This window comes from Panthera leo, chromosome A3, assembly GCF_018350215.1.
Source record: "Panthera leo isolate Ple1 chromosome A3, P.leo_Ple1_pat1.1, whole genome shotgun sequence".
Taxonomy (NCBI): domain Eukaryota; kingdom Metazoa; phylum Chordata; class Mammalia; order Carnivora; family Felidae; genus Panthera; species Panthera leo.
In genome coordinates, this window is record NC_056681.1 from 138,851,777 (window position 1) to 138,871,102 (window position 19,326).

The following is a 19,326-nucleotide window of genomic DNA, read 5'->3' on the forward strand; positions in this document are numbered from 1 at the left end:
GGTCCAGAGTGAATTCGGTGAAAGTAAACCCTCCAGTTAAGTGGGAAACGCCAAGCACATTCTTCGCTACCCTTTATTTTAATTTATCTTGAAGAGAAATGTCTGCGTCCTCACGTGACCACGACTCCCAGCACGAAACGGTGTCTGCACAGCTGACAGTGGACATTTGGTGGTCACTCCACGTCCAATTGCATGTTCTGCTAATTTCTCTTTGGGCTTGGTGACACATAATGTGTTAATTCAGTTTCCCCATTTTTATTCCCTGAGCTTCTAGGTTAGAGAGGTGGGTATTGATAGAGCACAGACCTATGAATAAAATGTCATAAAGCCCAGGTTTCCTGAAAAGCCAAGCCCGGGCACGTGAATCTGACCCGGTTCCTGGCAAAGCTGAGCACAGCCAGCGCCCCCCGCAGGAGCGCCCCGAAAGTCCAAGAGGCGCACGGGGCCAGGCCGTCTGTCCCACTGGGTGAGGCCACCACCCGGGGAAGCGCAGACACGGCTGGCAGCTCCCTCGGGCGGCTACTGAGGAAGGAGAGGCTGGCGCGGAGCCCCCAGGCCTGCCGCTCACGAGGCCCAAACGCAAGTAGAGAACCTGCTTTCAGGGTTAACCGTCCACTGTTGCTTCCCAGGGACGCAAGGAATGTTACCGATGAGCAAACACCAGAGAAAACGTCTTTAAAACGGTGCCACAACTCAGGCAGCCGTGAGCCCACGCAGCCCTCCTGCCGTCCCGGGTCTCCCAGGAAGCAGGGGCCCAGAACGGGGGCCGTGGACGCCGAGCCCCCCTCCCTCTCCAGGGAAAGCACGCGGTCAGGCCCTGCCTGGGGCGTTGCTACGGGCCAGCTGCCCTCCTGACTGGGGCACAGAGGCCAGGTGCCCCTCTCAGCCGGGAGCCGGGGACAGTGCGCTGTCCTCCACGGCTCTCAGGGCCACACCGGTATTAGGTGAGGTCGTGTCCTCTCGCACGGAGGAAACAGGTTCAGAGTTGGCCACCTCCCCGCCCAGAAGGGCCCCGAAGGTCGCCCAGTCCCGGCTCTGGGTGGGAGAGGTTCTGGCCTGTGCACGCTCCATTTCCGTTTTCATGGTGCGATTTTCTCATCTCTGCACCAGCTCTGACGCTTCCCTGAATTCAGTACCATCCATATTTGCTGGCGGTCTCTAGGGTTCCATCAACAACAAAACAAACAAAACAAACCGGACGCCTGGAAGGCTCGGTCGGTTAAGCGTCTGACTCTTGATTTGAGCTCAGGTTCTGCTCTCGCGGTTTTTGAGTTCGAGTTCGAGCCCCTGCTTGGTATTCTCTGTCTCTCCCTCTCTCTCAAAATAAATAAACTTAAAAAAAGAAAAAAAACCAACCCAGCCCACCGTCACATGTTCTGCCTCCCTCGGTCCTCAGTGACAAGAGGGACCGCGTCTGCCAGGTGAGGCTGGAGGGGTCCACAGAGACCACGGCCCTGTCCACAAGGACAACAAGGATCCGTTTCTTGAGCTGGCCCTTCCCAGGCCGGCTGTTTCCTGACAGCGCAGCGGCCCCCCCCACCCCCACCCAGCGTGGTCCCAGCACACGGTCCCGAGGAGCTCCTGATCCCTGTGACCTGCCATGGCTCACATGCAGCAAGAGCGCCAAAGCCTCGAGCTGTCACAAGCCACCACGTGACTCTGGCTCCCCAGGACGGCCTCGCAGGCTCAGAGAGCAGCTGCTCGCTTAGGGTTCCAGAATGTTCTCTGATGGCAAAGGTAGCATGTGTCGAGCACGTACTATGTACCACGAGCGTGGCTGTACACGTTGCCTGTGTGGTCTCGCTGTCCTACGGGACTAGTATTTGTGTCCTGACTGCACGTGAGGAAACCGCGCAGGGAGGACCCGAAAGCGGCGTTCGCAAGTAACGGGAACATCCAGGAGGGGATGGCCGCCGGCGGGCGGAAGCAACGCGGGCCGCAGGGCCCCGGATCCGAGCCAGGAAGGGCCGCGGGCGCACGCAGGCCCCCGGCTGGACACACGGTGTGGGACTGGACGCGGGTGACCGAGCACGTGGCTCTCGCGCCCCTGGAACTCGCGGCTCTGCAGCCTGTGGTGGGTGGGCGGACGGCTTCCAGCACAGCGCGAGTGACACCCGCAGGGGACGGGGCCCCGCGGGCTCCCAGGGCCGGTTGTCAGAAGGGCACCCACACCCAGGAACACACCTTGAGGGATGCGCCCGCCAGCAGACGGCGGGGACAGTGGCCGCCGGAAGAGCGTGCGAGGGCGCAGGCGTGTGCCAGGCGGGAGAGCCGGCAGTCAGTGGGGGCGGGGCCGGCCCACAGTGCCCACGGCGAGGCGTTTGGTGGTGGGCCACCGGAAGGTCCTAAATGGAGCGGCTTAAGACAGCTCGGAGCTGACGCCAGCGCGTCCCAACACGGCGTCGTGGAGGCAGAAGGGGGATGGTTCCGAAGATACGGGGGACGTAAAACCAGCAGGACCCCGGGCAAGTGAGGCCAAGGATGAGCTCAGTTCCGTCTCGGGCCAGGGAGCAGACGCCAATCCCAGCCACGGAGAGGAGCACACGAGACGTGGAGGGAACTGAGGGCGAGGACTTTCCCCTTCAGCGGGAATGGAGGGCGTCGCCCAAAGAGACGTGACCAGGAGTCGTAGGACGCACGGCTTGAGTTTTGTCGTGGATTGCACAGGGGACTCAGGCGAGCTCTGCCGGAAGGGAAGGACGCGCGGGGAGAGGACCTGCCGGGGGCTCAGGGGCACGAGGGACGTGTGAGCTCAGGCCTCAAGCGCGGGCAGCACACAACGCCGACCTCCCGGGACACAGGCCCTGCAGACGCCGAGGCTGCCGACAGGCTCGGAGGGGCTTCGCCTGCAAGAGGCCGGGGGCGCCCTCCGGCTCCGGATCATGGTGACCGGAAAGAGCGCTCTTCCTGGCAAGAGATCAGAGCTGGACGGCAGCGGGGACAGCCACGGGGCGGCACACCCACTCTCCAAGTGTTTACCTTGAAACGGAGGACCAGAGGCAGCAGGAGGGAGAGGATCCGGGCACATCTCGTCTTTCCCACATTCCTACTAAAGGAGACGGTGACGTAGCAGACGGGCCACGTTCCAGAGGGGTTGGGACACCTGTCAACGGAGACGGGAGGGGGCAGCGCCGGGGCCCGAAGCCCCAACCCCAGCACCCGCCCTCTGCCTTTCCGAGAGGAAAGGAGGGAAGATGCTGGGGGGGGGGCAGAGCGCAGCGATGGGTGAGGGGACCCTGACACTCAGCGTGGTCAGCCAGGACCGACCGGGAAGCAGGGCACAAGCTCAGGAACGGAGGAGGAGTGACGGGTACCCACCTGGGCCACGGCCGCACGTCGGCACTGGACGAGTCTGCACCCGTGTGTCCCCGCGTCTCTGTAAATGGCCTACTTTCTGGTGTTTCAGTCGTTGCACAAGAGTCGCATTTATCCTGTACGTTCTCGTGCACAATCTCGTATCACAGCCTATCGTTAGCCCGTGTACACGCTCATGCAAGTTAGCACGTGTGCAGTTCATACACGTTGGCCCACGTGCATGATCAGACATGTATGGGTAGTTTTCTGTTCCAGCCGGAAGTCTTCCTTTAGATAAGCGTGAGCTTCTGTTTCCAAAACTTTGACGACTGAATAAAATAATCATGTTCAACTTCCTCTGCACCTTCTACAGACTCACAGTAAGTCTGTACTTGAGAGGAATCAGACCACCGGGTGTCACTGTCCCCATATGGCAGGGCCCGGGCAGCGGGCTGCAGACAACAGGTCGCCGAGGAAGAGACGGAGGGAGCGTGTGTTTTCTCCTCAGCGTTACCCCTTTTCTGGGCCCGCCACCCAGCCTCTCTCTGGTGTTCCCGGCCACCCAGTGCTCCCCCTCGCCAGGGGACTGACGGGGTCTAAAGACTTGGAGAGCACACGCGGGGCCGTTCCCGGAACGTCCCTCCTCCCGGAATAATTTTGTGCTCACGGGGAGCAGCTCCAGCTTCTGGAGAAACAGAATCTGAGCAGCGACAGCAGGGAGGGACCTGCCCACGCCAGGGCGGACGCGTCCTGAGGCTGTGTCCCTTCTTTAGTCTTTCAGGTTGCCCGAGAGCAAAGAAAAGTGGCATCAGGGTGGCACAGAGCAAGGAAGACAAGGAAGACCAGGAGCCCATCAGGTGCGCGTGTGGGGCGGGCAGAGGGCGGGCAGAGGGCAGCGAGCCCTTGGGGGAGCCCAGGGGGGCGGTGGGGGCAGGCGGAGGGGACGCCAGGCACCTGCAAGGCCACCTGTGGGCACCAATCCCAGAGCACACCTGCCGGTCAGGAGCACCATGTAAATAGGGAATCTCCGGCCACCTGATGCTTGGGGGAAGCGGAGCCAGGAAACGTCCCTCTGCCCCTCGGTGGGAGACGCGGTGGCGCTGGCGGGGAGAGGCAGGTGTTAGCGGTAACACCGACGGCGAATGTCCGCTGGAAACCACGTAGCCGCCCTCTGTCCGGTCCTCCGGCAGGACCTGAGAGCGGCGGGCAGGCACCCCGGGCTTCCAGCACATGCTCCGGGTGTTTGCCACACACGGACGCCCGGAGCCCGGTCCCAAACTGCGTAAGATAAACCTGGCCCTGTCTTCCTGCGATGTTCATCTCAGGGCCTTTGGAGAAAAAAGAAATTGATTAAAAAAAAAAAAAAAAGAAAATTATCGTAAAAATTACATAAAACGTATCAAAGTAATCAGGTTACACTAATTTTGTAGAATGTAAACGTTGCCGTTAAAAAAACGCATGCGAAACCCGCCGGCCTGGGGCCCGTGAGGCGCGCTGAGCCGCACCTCCATGCGGTAACCGCTGGTGGTCTGCCTGCGTCCTCGGCCCCACGGCCGTCACTGCCCTGGGGAGGTTCAGGAGCGGGGTTAGCCTGCCCTTGACCTCCAGCTGCAGCCAATGATTTTCCTCCCTATTCCCCAAAAGGTACTGACGGGGTACCACGTGCCGACACCGTTGCAGGGACACCGTTCCAGGAGACTTAATTAAAATCTCTGCCTCCTGCTTAACACCCTCTCTGGCTGGAGGCTATTTTATGGCCCCGGGAGAACACAGCCAAACAGAACGCGCTTTCTAGCTCTTGAGAAAAACCACGGGTTTATACAATCGCCTTTAAAAACCAATCCTGCAATTTCTCCACCGGTGGCCTTGCATTCCTCCACCGAAAGAGCTGTGATTCTGTCCAAAAGGGGGTCTTTTCAACAGATGCCTGCATCTCACTTGCGACATCCAACATTCCTCCCCAACGCAGACATTCTCCCCAAAACCGCCTTCCTGGGGTCAGCGGCTGACCAGGCGTTTCCACGCGAGGAATTACCTCGGCTCTCCACTAGGTGGCACTTTCAGGGCCTTTTTCTCTGTCCTTTTCCTTTGCGGGAGCAGAGCCTGATGGGTTTTTCCTCAAGCCAGGTTCTTCCGACCTCGTTGTGGAGGCCACCAGGCATATGGTGGCAAGGCCATCACGTGCGTGTCTTCTGCTCCCCAGATGTCCCGTTCCTGGGTGTGACGGCCAGGGCCACATAACCGGGAAGTACGCCTCCCACCGCAGTGCGTCAGGATGTCCCTTGGCCGCCAAGAGACAGAAGGACGGATACCTCAATGGCTCCCAGTTCTCCTGGAAGTCGGTCAAGACGGAGGGCATGTCGTGTCCCACGCCAGGATGTGACGGGTCGGGCCACGTCAGCGGCAGCTTCCTCACACACCGGAGGTGAGTGGCCGCCTGTCCCGGGTCACGGCCGGCACGATGCGAGGCTCGTTTAGAAAGGAAAGGTGCAAAGGTGCCACCAACTCATGATCTCCTGAGGCAGAAAGAGGAAAACCCTGGAGTGTGTTTTGAGACGTTCGCCTCATTCCCATCTCTGTATCAGGACAGGCGTTTACCAAAGTCCTGGATCGGGATCCACCGTAAGACGCACGCTGTAACTGCACACACACGCGCATCTGTAGGTTTGTTCGTTTGGCCTAGAGACTGCAGGCAGGCCCTTCCCTCCGGGAAGGGGGATGGTTGTTAGCACAGGGACCTCATGTTGCATGCCCGGGCCAAAAGGGGATCAGGACATTTCCAGAACAGCCAATCAGCCCGTTAAGTTTTACTCGCTTCATTTTAAAAGAAATATGTGCAGTTAGGTTGTCTTAGCAGAAGAGGCCTATTCTGTTGAGTCGAATGGCACTCGGTGGGCCCTGCGGGGACGAGTCGGGGTGGGTGGTGTAGACAGATCGCAGAGGCGGTGGAATCGGTCGGGCCACGTGTCCCCGGCTTCTTGCAAAGCAGGCTGGAGGACGCCAGGGGAAACGCGGTAAGCCGTGTCCAGGCCAGAATGAACAGAGGCCTCCATGCAAACAGGAAGGGGTCACGGCATGTGCAGGAATGTGTGGATGGGAGCCTTTCGATGCCCCTTGAAGGGAAGGTTACGTTTTCACTGTGAAAGAGAATCCTGCCGTGATAGGAACTCACACAGGGTCAGGGGACAGAGAGGAAACACGAATGGCTCTCCCTGACCGAATCTCTCAGCCTACGGCCCGAGGCCAGCGGCCTGGTGTCTCCTGGGAGAGGCTGGCCTCGATCGGAGGGGCCCCCGCAGCCCGCAGGCATTCACACGCTCGGGGCCCACACGGCGTCCGTTCTGCCTCCGTGCACAGACAGACCCCACTCCCACTACTGGGACCGGGGTCTTCGCCGAGGTCCGCTGGGACCCAGGGCAGACAGTGACCCCAAGGCGCCCCCTTTTGCCCATTTGCCCAGGTGCCCGCAGGAGCCAGAGGGTCCCGGATGTGACCCATGACGCCCACCCAGCCTGAGGGCCACCAGCCCTGCTGCACGAGGCTGAGACTATGGCGCTGGCCACCATGACCCTGCCTCCAGAGGACCTGGGAGGGGGGACGTGTCAGGGCGCTGAGTCAGGGGCCCTGCCTTTCGCGCTCCCACAGCGGCCGAATCCTCGCGCCGTGAGCTGGCGTCTCAGTCGTCCCCGAGGAGGAAGGGGGTGTCGGCGTGCCTGTCGGCGCCGCTCCGCCCCCACAGGTGCCGGGCGCTTAAGATGCCTTTGCAGGCCCTCGGCGTCTGTGCAGGAACAGGGTGGCGGCACGCGGGTAAAGGGGACGAACAGAACCGAGCGCAGAGCTGAACTGCTGTGTGTACGTTGTGGTAAAACGCACGTCTCACCATCGTAACTACCTTCAGGTGCACAGCTCAGTGGCAGAAAGGCCACTCAGGTTCTTGTGCAACCGTCCCACCGTCTCCAGAAGCTTCTCGTGTTCCCAAACCGCAGCTCTGTCCCCAGTAACACCGACGCTGACCCCCTCCCCCAGCCCCAGCGCCCACCGTCCACCCTCCGCCTCCACGATCAGACGACTCCAGGGACGTATGATGAGTGGAATCAGCCGGTATTTGTCCTTCTAGGTCTGGCCGATTTCACTGAGCACAGCGTCCTCAAGATTCACCGTGTGTAGCAGCTGTCATGATGTCCTTCCTTTTTAAGGCTGAATCACACCCTATTGTCTGTTGACCTGCAGTTTTTATCTGCTGAACAAGTGCTCATTTATTTTATCGAGTAGGCAAAATGCGATTCCCAGAAGGTGCGAGAATTGGACAGTTCCCGGGTGAGAATTGGAAAAGCGTGCGGACGTTAGCTGAGCAGAGTGTCTGAAGGCTCAGCCTTTGGAGGCTGTGGCCCCGGCCTCATGGGGTGACAGGCCAGCCGTCACCCCAAACCTTTAAGGCCTTAGCGAGGAGGAGTCTCCAGAAAGACGGCCTTGGCGCATTGAGATGTGGGGTTCCTGATACACCCCCTGTGCCGGGAAAACACAAAGTTCCCATTATCCCTCTTCTCCTCCAAAGTGTGGCAGCCTTTGTAGGTGACAAGAGATCACGTCTAACGGTGCCGGGACATAAGCACCGGGCGAGCGGGAACACGCGTCTGTGGCCTCCAGGCCCTCCGAGCCGCTCTCCCCAGTTTCCTCCTCTGGGAGGTCACAGCCCGCGGACACTCCGGGACAGGGACGGTCAGAGCCCCAGGGGCTCTGCACGTCACAGTCCCCGCTTGCCGCGAAACCGTTTCGTTCATTCAAGTCTGGGAGGCAAACTCTCCACCCTGTGAGGGAGGGTGGGGGGCTCCAGCCCGTGTCCCCAGCAGAGCTCTTGTAAAGGGCATAGGAAATGTCTTATTTTCTTCAGGATTGGCCGAGTCTTCCTAAAACAGCAGTGTTTAGAATGAAAACCCAGATACTTTCCCATGTAAATCAGACACATTTCTATCGGGACATACTGCGAACCCTCCAGCAGTACGGGAAGCCGAAGTCGCTGTCTTCTGACCATGCGGCACAGGCCCTCGTGATCTGTAGATGCTTCTGGAGCATCCGGGACGGACGGCTCTCCCCGTCGTCACTTCAAAGGCCAGCCGTGAGCCAAACGAGCACTGTCACCTGAGGCAGTGGCCACACGCACCTCCCAGGGGGCTGTGGAGAGGGTTCCAGAAAACCCGGATGGGGACAGCTGGGACCAAAGCCAGCCTGAGAGAGGGAAGAGGGCAGAGGGCAGGTGTCAGGGTGGGGAGTGAGGATGTGGCCACTGGTAGAAGACATTCAGGAGGGAGACACGTATCTCCCGAGGGCCCAGGATCGAGGCACGGCCTCGGGAAGAGAGAATCCACGTGTTACCAGAAGGGGAAAATGGGGGAGACAGTAAGACACTGAGGACCCAGGCCGGCTGCGGGAGGTGGGAGCCCGGCCAGGACGACGACGGGGCAAGTGGGGCAGGAGGAGGAGGGGTGGGTGGGCAGCGGACGGCGGCCCAGGGGGGCCCCGAAGGGGCGGCACGCCCTGTCCCGGCAGCCAGCAGGGTGCGGGAGGGGAAAGCAGGCAGCAGCCTGGCGCAGCCCGGGCATGGGCCCCGGGGGTGACTGGGAGCGGGGTGCCGGCGGGCAGGGAAGGGCGGGGAGGCCGGGAGGAGCCGGCTGACCCAGCGGTAGCGACACAATTCCCAGCCGGCACCCGCCGTCCCCCCGACCTGGCACCTGGGCTTCCCCCCCGGGGACCTCGCTCCCTCCCTGCCAGCCTTGCTGAGTGCCATTCCCTCCGCATCTGAGCGCCTTCCCGTTGCCCACAGCGCTCTTTCCTCCACTTCCCCACCTGCCCTACGAAGGCCTCCTCGTCCTTCAACATGATGTCGGGCTCGTCGTGCGCCAAGCAGAGTTCGAAATACCTTGCGATGTTAACCCTCGTCATCTTCATAAGAACCCATGGAATCAGGCCCCATAACGTGCCCGGTTTGTAAACATTCCTGGTCTGTAGACCAAGAACTCAGGCCACAGGAGTTAAGTACTTGTGTGTCTAAGTGACGGGGCAGGACTCGAACCCAGGCAGCCTGCCTCCTGCATTCCGGGGCCCCTCCTCGGAGCTGTGCGGCTCGCCTTCACCCTGAGCATCTGTATCCAGGTGGTGAAACAGGCCGGACTCCCCTGTCCACGCAGGGTGCCCTGTGTGTCCCGTTCCCCGGTAACTGCAGGGTCTGCCCTGCTCCGTTGCAACGGCTTCTTCCCCCTTCCACGTATCCAGGGCACCTCACTTGTCCCCGCATACCAGCATTCAGGAAACGGTCTCCCGCCTCCGTGAGCGACGGAATACGTTTTCTGAGGTGGTCAGAGCTCTGCTGAAAATAGGAGGCAGCGGGGGGCTCACTGGGTGCACCGAGCAGCCTGGCCTCCTCTGAGACAGGAACGCTTTCCAGGTGTGACGGGTCCCGAGGCAAGAGGTCCCAGCACGGTCTGGGGGTGAGGGGCATGAGGTGGAAAAGCAGGCCACAGGGAGAGAGCTCTGCCGGGGGCCCCGCTGCCTGGGGAGGCCACTGTGCATCCTGGGGCACAGGTGCAGGAGGCCGGGGGCGGGGTGGGGGGCAAGGTGGGTGTCCCTAGCTGTTGAACCTGCTTCTCTGTGTGTATCCCCTCCACCTTACTGCAGTTCAAGGAACAGTGGAAGAGTCTACAGAATCAAAGTCACTAATTCAAACCCTGGAAACAAAATACGCAACCTTGGAACTAAGTCGTATCTTTCACTGGGCTTGACCAAAATGAACTTTCTTTCAAAAAGATCACACCCTAGACCCTCTTAAACTTTCCCACTTGGATCCGACAACCTGATTTATTTTATTTTCAGCTTCCTCCTAGTCCATCCCACACAGGGAGCTGGCTTTCCTCAGAATTTCACTTTGCTTGGCACTTCCCGAGAGAATTGCATTAAAAATCAGTCCCCCTGCTGAGTGCTTCCTACCGGAGTTACCTTGTACTCAGCCACCTCCCGCAACGATCTGGAGGAGGACCCAGCTCCTCCCCCACATCCATCCCATAGGGAGACCCAGGCCATAGCATCACTAGATGCAAGGGACGCTGGGAGATGGAGTCTCCCCAAGGGACGCTGGGGGATGGAGTCTAGGAGCCCAAGAGGAGGAAAGCTCTATCCTTATCCGGCTTCCATGGGGTATTGAGAAGCCCTAAATTTTTTACAAACGTACGTATCACTGAGCCACAGCACCCTGGGATTCAGAGGTCAGACAACCAACACCGAGGAGGGAAGGCACTCTCCGGCGGGCACGCTGCCGGGAAGGAGAAGGTCCTGCCCGGGGCATCACGCAGGGGGGACCGTCGTGTATACCTGCAGGACAGGCCCGGGACACCTGTAGTGCGGGAACCCTGGCAGGCGTTGGGAACAGCACTGCGGCCACCTGGCCAGCTCAGCTTCCTTTGCGCCTCATAGGCGAGACACCTGCTCCTCGTGAGGCGCGGGGGAGGCAGAGCGGGGCAGACCTCTCCCGCCTCGGGGGAGTCAGCAGCTGGCACGGCCCTGCCCGTGCCCAACCCGGAGGTGGCAGCCTGTGCGGTGAGTCATCTCACGGCTGAGAGCTCGCCCCTGCCTCCAAGACCACATGTGTGCACAGAGGACCCGCAAGGAGGTTCCTCGATGACAAATCCAACTTCCACCGCTTTCCACCGCTTGGAGGAATGAAAACTCACGGGTCTAGTAACTGTGATCCAAGGTGTGGAGGAAGCCGGGGGCCCCGTCGCTTCTGGAATGCTCCCTCTGGACTCTGCCCGGCCCCCTGGCCCTCACCCTTGTCACAAGGACACTTGTCTGAGTTCCCTCCCCCCGCTGCTGCCGCAGGAGGAAACGGGGAGGCCGTGGCCGGGGTTTTCGGGGTCACAAAAGCTTACTGAAGGCTTTTCTTTACAGCACGAGAAGAGAGGTCCCCTAACTTGCAGGTTTCTGTCCCAGGGGAGGAGGGGAGGAGGGGCTGAGGTGGCCGCTCTCTGGAAGGAGGAGGTGCCCTGCCAGGCGGGACGGGGATCTGCCGGACCCCCGCCCGCGTCCAGGAAGGCAGCCGTGCCCCCACGCCCCCCTGGCCACCATGGGGCCGTCTCACCCGGTGGCGTCATCTGCGGAAAGATGCCTCCACGCTCTGTTCTGCTCGAGGCCTTGGATTTGCTCTGTTGGCCGAGGAGGCCGGGAGGCAGCGTCCACCCTGCAGGGCACCTGTCCTTCGCGGGGCCGGCGCTCCCCGGCAAGAGGGGTACCGTGAGGCCGCGCTGAGGAAACAGCTCTCCCCTGCAGAGACACACGCGGGGCCGTGGGCCCCGTGCCCTTGGCAAGAGCCGCCCACACAGCCTCCTCCTGCACATACCCCGAAGCAGCGGGCAGGACCCAACTGGGGCGCACGACGAACCCCCCGCACAGGTGGCCCGGCCGGTCCCCTAACCGCACGGGAGATCTGAGTTCAGGGCCCTGAGCAGTCGGACGCCAGGGCCTGGGTCCGGACGCACCCTGTGGGACTGGTCCCCTCTGCACGACCCCGTGCTGACCCCTGTCCCCTGAAAGCACCCTGTCGTCTCACTCCTGTATTTTAATCTCCACATTTTGTGTCTGACGGGAAGCGGTTGAGAGGGAGAAACGTGGGCCCAGCACCTACCCGGAACCACGAGCCCCACAGGCCCCGTGAAGAGCCAGAAGGGAGAGGTCACGCCTGTGGCCTCCTCGGCCTGAAGAGGATGGGAGACGTGCAGTGTTTGCTGGGGGTTGGGGGGGGGGGTGCTCGGCCCTCCCTCCTGGACCCACGTCACACCCGCACCACATCTTTCTGCCCCCGGGCCCAGTCCGCACTCGACGGCTGCTGGAGGCTCACTTCCCTTCCAGGCGGCCTGACCAGCAGCCGGTTCCACAGATACCGCAGCCCGGGCCGTAAAGCCAGCTCCCGGCTCTGCTCCTGCCCGCGGGACACCTGCCCGGCCGCGGGAGCCCCTGCTGGGCCCTCACCGAGCTGAAATCAAGGTATCGAGGTCTGCGCCCCCACCTGGAGCTCACTGTCCGCCTCGGACTCACTTGGGGTCTTGGCAGAATCCCGTTCCTTGAGGCTCCGGGACTGAGGCCCCTCCCCCACCTTCCCCCCCCCCCCCACCTCCCCCACCCCCGTGTCCAGACTGATGGTCACAGGAGCAGCCACCTGCTGCAAGCACCGCTCACCCAGGGAGGGGTCGACAGGGGCCCAGGCACGGGGGCAGGGACTCCAGGGTCCCCCTGAGAGCTCGGCCCCCACCAGCATATCGTCGGGGCCACGGTGCCAGGGTCTTTAGAGAAACAAATCTCTTCTACCGTCTCTGCCTCAAGAAACGCAGCCTGTTAGGATTGAGTAGGGAAAGCCAACGTGCAAGCCAAAACCCGATAATGCAAACGAGCTCGCTTTTATCTCCAATAAACAGATGAAGAAACGGAACTCTTAAAAGCTTTAAAGTCCCAGGATGGGAGTGAATCTGAATTAAAACACCAACACAGAACAGCACAAAACCAAACGGCACAAAGACCTGGGAGCTCTAGGTCAGAGGTCGCCGCTCAGCCGGCCCCGCGGACGTGCAGCCACTTCTGACCAGCGCGACACGACCCTCGACCCGTAAGCAAATCGCAGGTTTTGGGGATACAGCAGTTTTGTGAATGTGATTGTGTTGCACAGTTCTACAAGCCTGTGTGTCTTCTAGGACTGTGCTCGTGTCTGTGCTTCCTTCCCGCGAGGCAAGCACGTAACCTGGGGTCCTGCCTCCACCCCCTGCTTTCTCCGAGGGCACACTTCTTGCGCCTGGGGGCGAGGTGTCCTTGCTCGTGGCCCCTGCGCCCCACCAGCTGCCTCCAGCGGCCCGCACGCTCCGTCCTCGGCAGAGGCACTGGGACCACCTGACAGTGGCCACCAGTGCTCAAAGACATCTGTCCTCTGTGTCCCTTGAAATTCCTGTGTCCTGGGGTCTCTGGGACCCACCACCCCTGGCCTCAGCCCTCCCTGCCCGGCTTGGGCTAGCCCCATGGACACCCAGCACTCGGGGCTCCCAGCCGGCAGGGGGGGGGGGGGGTCCTGCTCCCTCCCGGGAGCCACTGACACCCCTTGTGTCCCCCCCACAGCCGCCTGGCAGCTGCCCAGGAGGAGGACCAGCCCTCCAGGACCCTGGGGACAGGCACCCGGGCCTGTGGCCACCGACCTGTGGGGCTGGGAGCCGTCAGTGCGGTTCCCGGCAGGGTCCCTGCCTCTGTTGGTTGTGTGACTGGTTCGGACGATTTGAGTTTACATGCGGGGACCCACGTGCAGCCCCTTGTGGGGACGCCCTGGAGCCGCCTGGGGTTCTCGTCTACAGTTGCTGCAGCGGTACCTTCCCGCCGTCCCTCCTCCGGTGCTGCGAGCAGAGCACAGGCCGAGCCAGTGCGGGCTCAGCAGGGGTGGGACGCGCACAGCCCCCTCCCTGGACTGAGGCCACCGGCCCTTCCCGAGGTGCGTCCCCATGTCGCCGGAGCGCCGGCCTGCCCCCTGCAGTGTCCCACTCGGGAAAGCTCCCATCCACGGAACAGAAAGGGGTGGGAACACAGAAGAAGCTCGCGCACACGGCCGCCCTGACACGCTCCCGAGGCCGCACGCGTGTGTTCTCTCGTGCCCTGGAGGCCAGGGGTCCAACACCAAGATGCAGGCAGGGCTTCCTCCAAAGGCTCCGGGGTGTCCTCCCGGCCGCTCCAGCACCACGGGCACAGGGCATGTCCCTCTTCTAGGGCACACCTGTCACTGGCCGGCATACCGTTGTCTCAGCCTGATCACATCGGCGAAGGTCCGGATAGGGTCCTGCTCACAGGTTCTGGAAGCTGGGACATCAACATATCTTTCTGAGGTGACCGCTGACCCACGGTAATAACTCTGCTGGATTTCGCTCTGAGCTTCCTGAGAGTGGGCAGAAGGACAGACAGAAAGACAACGGCGTCGTCACTGCCTGTTCGGATGAGCTTCCGCAGCACAAAACCCAATGGGCTCAGCAAGGGGACAAGGTGACAAGGTGACAAGGGGACAGGGGCTGTGTCTCTCCGAGTGGCAGCTTGTGGCCGTCAGATCCCGGCTCCCGTCTTGCTGCTGCACCATCGGGACACTCCGAGCCTCCTCTCGGGGGCTCCTTCTGTCCCGTGAGGGGCTGGGGGCCGCGGTCTCTTGGGCACCCACTCAGCGTTTGCCTCCGTCCCCTGGGCCGGGTGTCCTCCTGTGGCCTCCTCACCCGTGGCCTCGCCTGGGGTCTCATCACACCAGATTCCTCGCTGAGGAGGAAGAGTGGCCGGGCTCCCTGCCATTGTGACCCACAGAAAGGAAGAGAAGAGAAGAGCACACTCCGTACAGACGGACGGACAGATGTCCTCCCTGCACTCGATTTCAGCAACCGCCTCCAGAGAAAATCCCGGTCACTCCACCATCTCAAAACTCTGCTGAAACGACCTGCTCTCATTTTACAAACCCAGGAAACAAAAACAGCGGAAACGCAGAAAGCGAAGAGGGCTTCACTCGCACCAAGTAGCGGGAGCCGTGGGGGCGGCGGACGCAGGTGCACAGACCCAGGAAGGTGGGAACCAGAAGTGAGCATGCGGCCCGCGGGCCCCACGGACCCCGCGGCGGGATTCGGGGCGGGCTCCCAAATCGCACCAGGTGGAAATCTCTGTAAGGAGAGGGGCTCCAGGAGCCCGGCCTCGTGCGCCCCTCGCCCCAGCAGAAGGGACGGGGTCCCAGGTGCATGGGAAGCAGGAATGGAGGGGGGGCGTGGGGCCCTCCACCTCTTGCTCCCAACCTACTGTGGCCACCGCGTCAGCCCGTGTGCAACCCCTGCGACCTCCAGACGGACATCCGCAGGCCCCAAAGACAGGCCTCAACTGGCAATACTGGGGCCATGGGAATGAACAGCCAAGGACGACCAACTGGTTAAGGAAAGCGCTAAGCAACGTAACAGAAAGCAAGAGAAACTGCAAAAAGAGAAAGAAAAGCTCAGAGAAAACAGGCATTTCTGGAAAGAGGAGAATTTTTTTTTAATTTTGTCATCAGAAAAGGAGAATAAACAGAATGTAACAAATTATTATATTCCTAATCCAAGAAAAATTAAGAGAACAAGAAAGATCTTTTTAAAACAAAGACAAGTGAAATAAAAAGTTCAGTTACAAGGTCAGAATATAAAGTTGAGGAAACCTCTCTTAAATTATAAACATGAAAAAAGAAGATAATTTAAAAAAACAGAGAAAGAATTCGAGACGCTTCCTACGGAGCTCACAGGGATCTGCGAAGGTAGGAAAAGAGAGAAAAGAGGAGAAAGAAAATCACCGAGGAAAGAGCGGGACACACACCCAGGGGAAGGTCCCCGAGCCCGGAGGGGGTTCGGCTCAGATCTGCGCTTGCTGAGTTTACAGACGGCGTCCTGAAGGAACCAGAGCAGCCGTGGAGGGGGCACCGTGCCCCACAGGGTCCCCCAGAGCAGCAGAGCCAGGACCAGAGACCCGCCTCGGGGCCCCCGATGCTCTGTGGCCACCCAGCACCCAGACCCAGGCCCTCCCGCCGGGGTGACTGTCCTGTCAGGGTGACCCTCCTGCTGGGGTGACCCTCCTACCAGGGTGACTGTCCTGTTGGGGTGACCATCCAGCCAGGTTGACCCTCCTGTCAGGGTGACCATCCTGCCCCGGGACGGCCAGTCTTCCCGTGGGCAGTGTACCAGCCTCCTACCCCCTCCCTACACGTTGGGGGCAGGTGGTCTAGAAACCCTAGAGAGCCAGGAAGCCCAGTAGGCAGTTCAGCGGGGACATTGGTGCCCCTCCCCCCACACGATGCCTCCTGCTCGTGAGTCAGCAGAAGCGGGGGGGGGGGGGGGGGGGGGGGGGGGGGGGGGATGGCTGTGACCATTGACCGTCCACACTGCAGGCCCCGTTACTGAGTGTGTCTCCTCTCTCTCAGGTGACAGTCACACAGGAAGGGGGCCGTTCAGCAAGGTGAAACAGCAAATAGTAAATCAAGTGTCCAGGTGGTAAAACTTGGCTGGAAAGAGGCCAGTTGCATCTGGGTGTGTGCCTCCAGGCCGAGTTCTGAGCCACAGACACCCCCTCGTGCGGGTCCCCGAGAGTCCTCTGTCCCTAAATGCTCGGCCCCCCGCCCCCACTCTCTGGGCCTCTGGGCAGTACACCCCACCTGCCCACAAGGCTCTTATTCTCCTCCTCCCACGAACCACCCTCACTGCCCCCATGTCTTTTCAGCCGTATCTTCCGGAGCCTTTCCCTTAATTTAGCTATTTTCAGCTGTAAGATTCTCCTGAAGGAAGTCCGTTTGGGGCCGATGTTCTGACCGAATGTCCCGCCTCCCTCTGAAGCGCTTGCCTGGACCCACCCTGGGCTTCCTGGTGCTGTCCCTGTGCCTGACATCTGGGGGAGCTGGGGGAGGGGGGGAGGCGGCAAGCTGGGTGGGCAACAAATTAAGTGATGCCCACAGCGGCCAGAACTAAGACTCTGTGACTTTCCAAACCCCCACTCAGAGTGATGCAGTTGTAATTAGAAGCGTTCCCATGATGGCCCACTGGGCCCCCGTGGGAGCCACACCGAGACCCCCAGGTCCGCTCCCTGCAGGCAGCGGGCGTGGGACATTCCCCTGAATCCTCAGCCATCTGGGCCCCCAGGAGTCAACACGCCACAAAGTGAGGCCAGCGTGAGCTGCCACCAGATCCACGGACCCGCCCCGCACCCGGCTCAGTGCCACGGGACACTTCCAAATTTGACCCACGAGGTCATGCGGTCCCCGTGCGCGGGTGGGTGGGCCTGAGCAAAACAGATGACTCTGCGGTGCTGTCTGAGTCCCGGTTCAGTTTCCCGGCTTGAGGGCAGTGGCCTGCCATCCCCGGCTGGCCCTTCGCGTCACTGAAAACCAGGAGAAGCCTCGGAACATGAAAGCAGTGTGGGCGAGGAGTCCGAATTTGGACGTGTTCCTTCCGCTGCACGTTCGGGTCTGGGAGCAGCGTCCTAGGCACCCCCGGAGATGCCCAGTGGGTCTACTCTGCTGACGCTTGCCCTTCGCTGCTTTGCGCCTGCGCACTGCCACGTGGCTTAGTTCCCACCACCCTATCGTCAGGGCAGGGGGACTCGGGTGGGGAGATACCCAGCGGGCACCACACTGGTGCTAGCAGCTTCCAGGAGCCGCCAGACTCGGCCGGCAACAAGCTGGCCTCTGAGCAGCCCCGCTGAGCGGCGACAGGAGAGGACACCGGGATGCGAGAGCCGGGGGCTGGTGACCGGCCGGGCCCGCTTTCTAGCAGCGGGGCAGACGCGGACACGGGCAGGACGAACCGCACTTGCCGACATCGGACGCGGAGCCCCGAAAGGACAGTGGAGGCGGCCGCTGGGACACTGCTCTGGAGAAGCCGGAGGGCGGTGGTCCGTCCACAGTGAGCTCAACAGGCAGGACCCAAGCTGAGGGCCTGGCTCCGTGAAGGGACGGTCGCGGGCCACCGTGGTGACAGACAGTGGGGAGCAAACACACGTGAGGCTCGTCCCCGGCAGGAGCACGGAGCCCCCCCCCCCCCAGATGACTAAACCCGGGGACCCTCCAGTGCCCTCCTGTCCCCCACCCGCCATGCCATCGGGGGCCCAGAGGCATTTTCCCTGGGAGCTCACGCCCTAAAAATCTGGAAACACCATCAGCAAACACGGCTCACGGAGGGAAGGTCCCAGGAAGAGCAGCAGGTGTGGTGATTCCTCACGAATACTCTGCACGGCGCCGAACACCAACGTCTCACAGACAGCGGACCAAAGACCGCTTGGACGTCGGCGTGAACCACGCAGGACCGTGAAAATACGTGACGTACAAGGATACGTCTTCCCCCAAACAGTGCTAATCCCCATCAGAAAACGTGTGAGAGAAGTCTGTGAAGACACTTAGGAAGCCTCCGCCATGAACACTGACATTACACGGTATTGCTAATAACCACGTAAGCCACGCTGTCACCGGGTGTTGGATGGACACGGATACAGGTAAAGCCCTCACAGCATCGCTAGGCTGTGAACAGGGTCCGTCTGGCCCTGAATTATGGGTGAAATACATTATACATACGTGATGCAATATATATGTGATGTTGGACGTACAGTTGTATACACACGTACAGTTTTCATTTCATCCACACACAAAGTGCCAGGGGAACCACGAGTGCGGGGGCCCCCAGTGTCGGTCCCTCCGGATGGTGGCGGGTAAGAGTGAGCCCCCGAGGGGCAGGGGTGGGGAGGCCCAGGCTCGGGACCACAGAACGTGTCAGGATGCAATTGTCCTCAACGCTTACCTAGTGAGAAAGAGAAGGAGGGAGGGGAGCCGCCTGGGAAGACGGTCGTCAGACAGACACAGGGGACAGATTCCCGGTTCTGCACATGCACCCGGAGGGGACAGAGTGTTAGCAACGTCAGGGGGCAGATGGGAAGTTTGCCAAGAGGCCACACATTTGATGTCAATGGCAAAGGGGTTTTAAACATTCCAGTGAGATCATGATATTGGGGCTCCATTTTCACAACTGCGATCGCCCCCAGTACTCTACTGGAGGCAGGACGGGTGCAGGAGGACCCGCTGTGCCGTGAGACGGAACGGTGAATGTGGGGGTGAGCTCGTTATCGGATCTTTCCACTTTCGTACGTTTAAAATCAGATCTTAATTCAGGCCTCCTGTAAGTTTGACACCTTCTGTAAGAAGGAAGTTTTCCAAAGCCAGTCGCTCCATAGACAGCCACGCGGCCCCAGAAGGCACACGGTGAAGGGGACAAGTGGCGACCTGGCCCGGGGCCCCGTGCAGAACCGTCCCCGAATCCACAGGCAGACACAGCCCCCCTCGTGCACGGGGACTGGGCCACGCGGAATCCATTGCTCTGGCTTGTTTCCCATTCGCAAAAAGCCTGTGGCCGGCAACCAGTCTGACGAAATGACTCGGCGACACGCCTCGCTCGTGGCTCACGACTGTTCTCTCTGCGGGGCTTTGGGGGT

At 60.9% G+C, this 19,326-nt stretch overlaps 1 protein-coding gene across 4 annotated transcripts in view; it reads left to right on the plus strand.

Annotated features, from left to right (window-relative positions):
- MYT1L (myelin transcription factor 1 like) overlaps window positions 1-19,326 on the plus strand; it is a 142,793-nt gene that overhangs the window by 108,480 nt on the left and 14,987 nt on the right. For all 4 annotated transcript variants that reach the window (XM_042933785.1, XM_042933787.1, XM_042933786.1 and 1 more), the window contains exons 15-16: window positions 4,068-4,151; window positions 5,498-5,719. In XM_042933785.1, coding sequence (XP_042789719.1) covers window positions 4,068-4,151; window positions 5,498-5,719 — 306 coding nt within the window. The remainder of the gene's footprint in view (window positions 1-4,067; window positions 4,152-5,497; window positions 5,720-19,326) is intronic.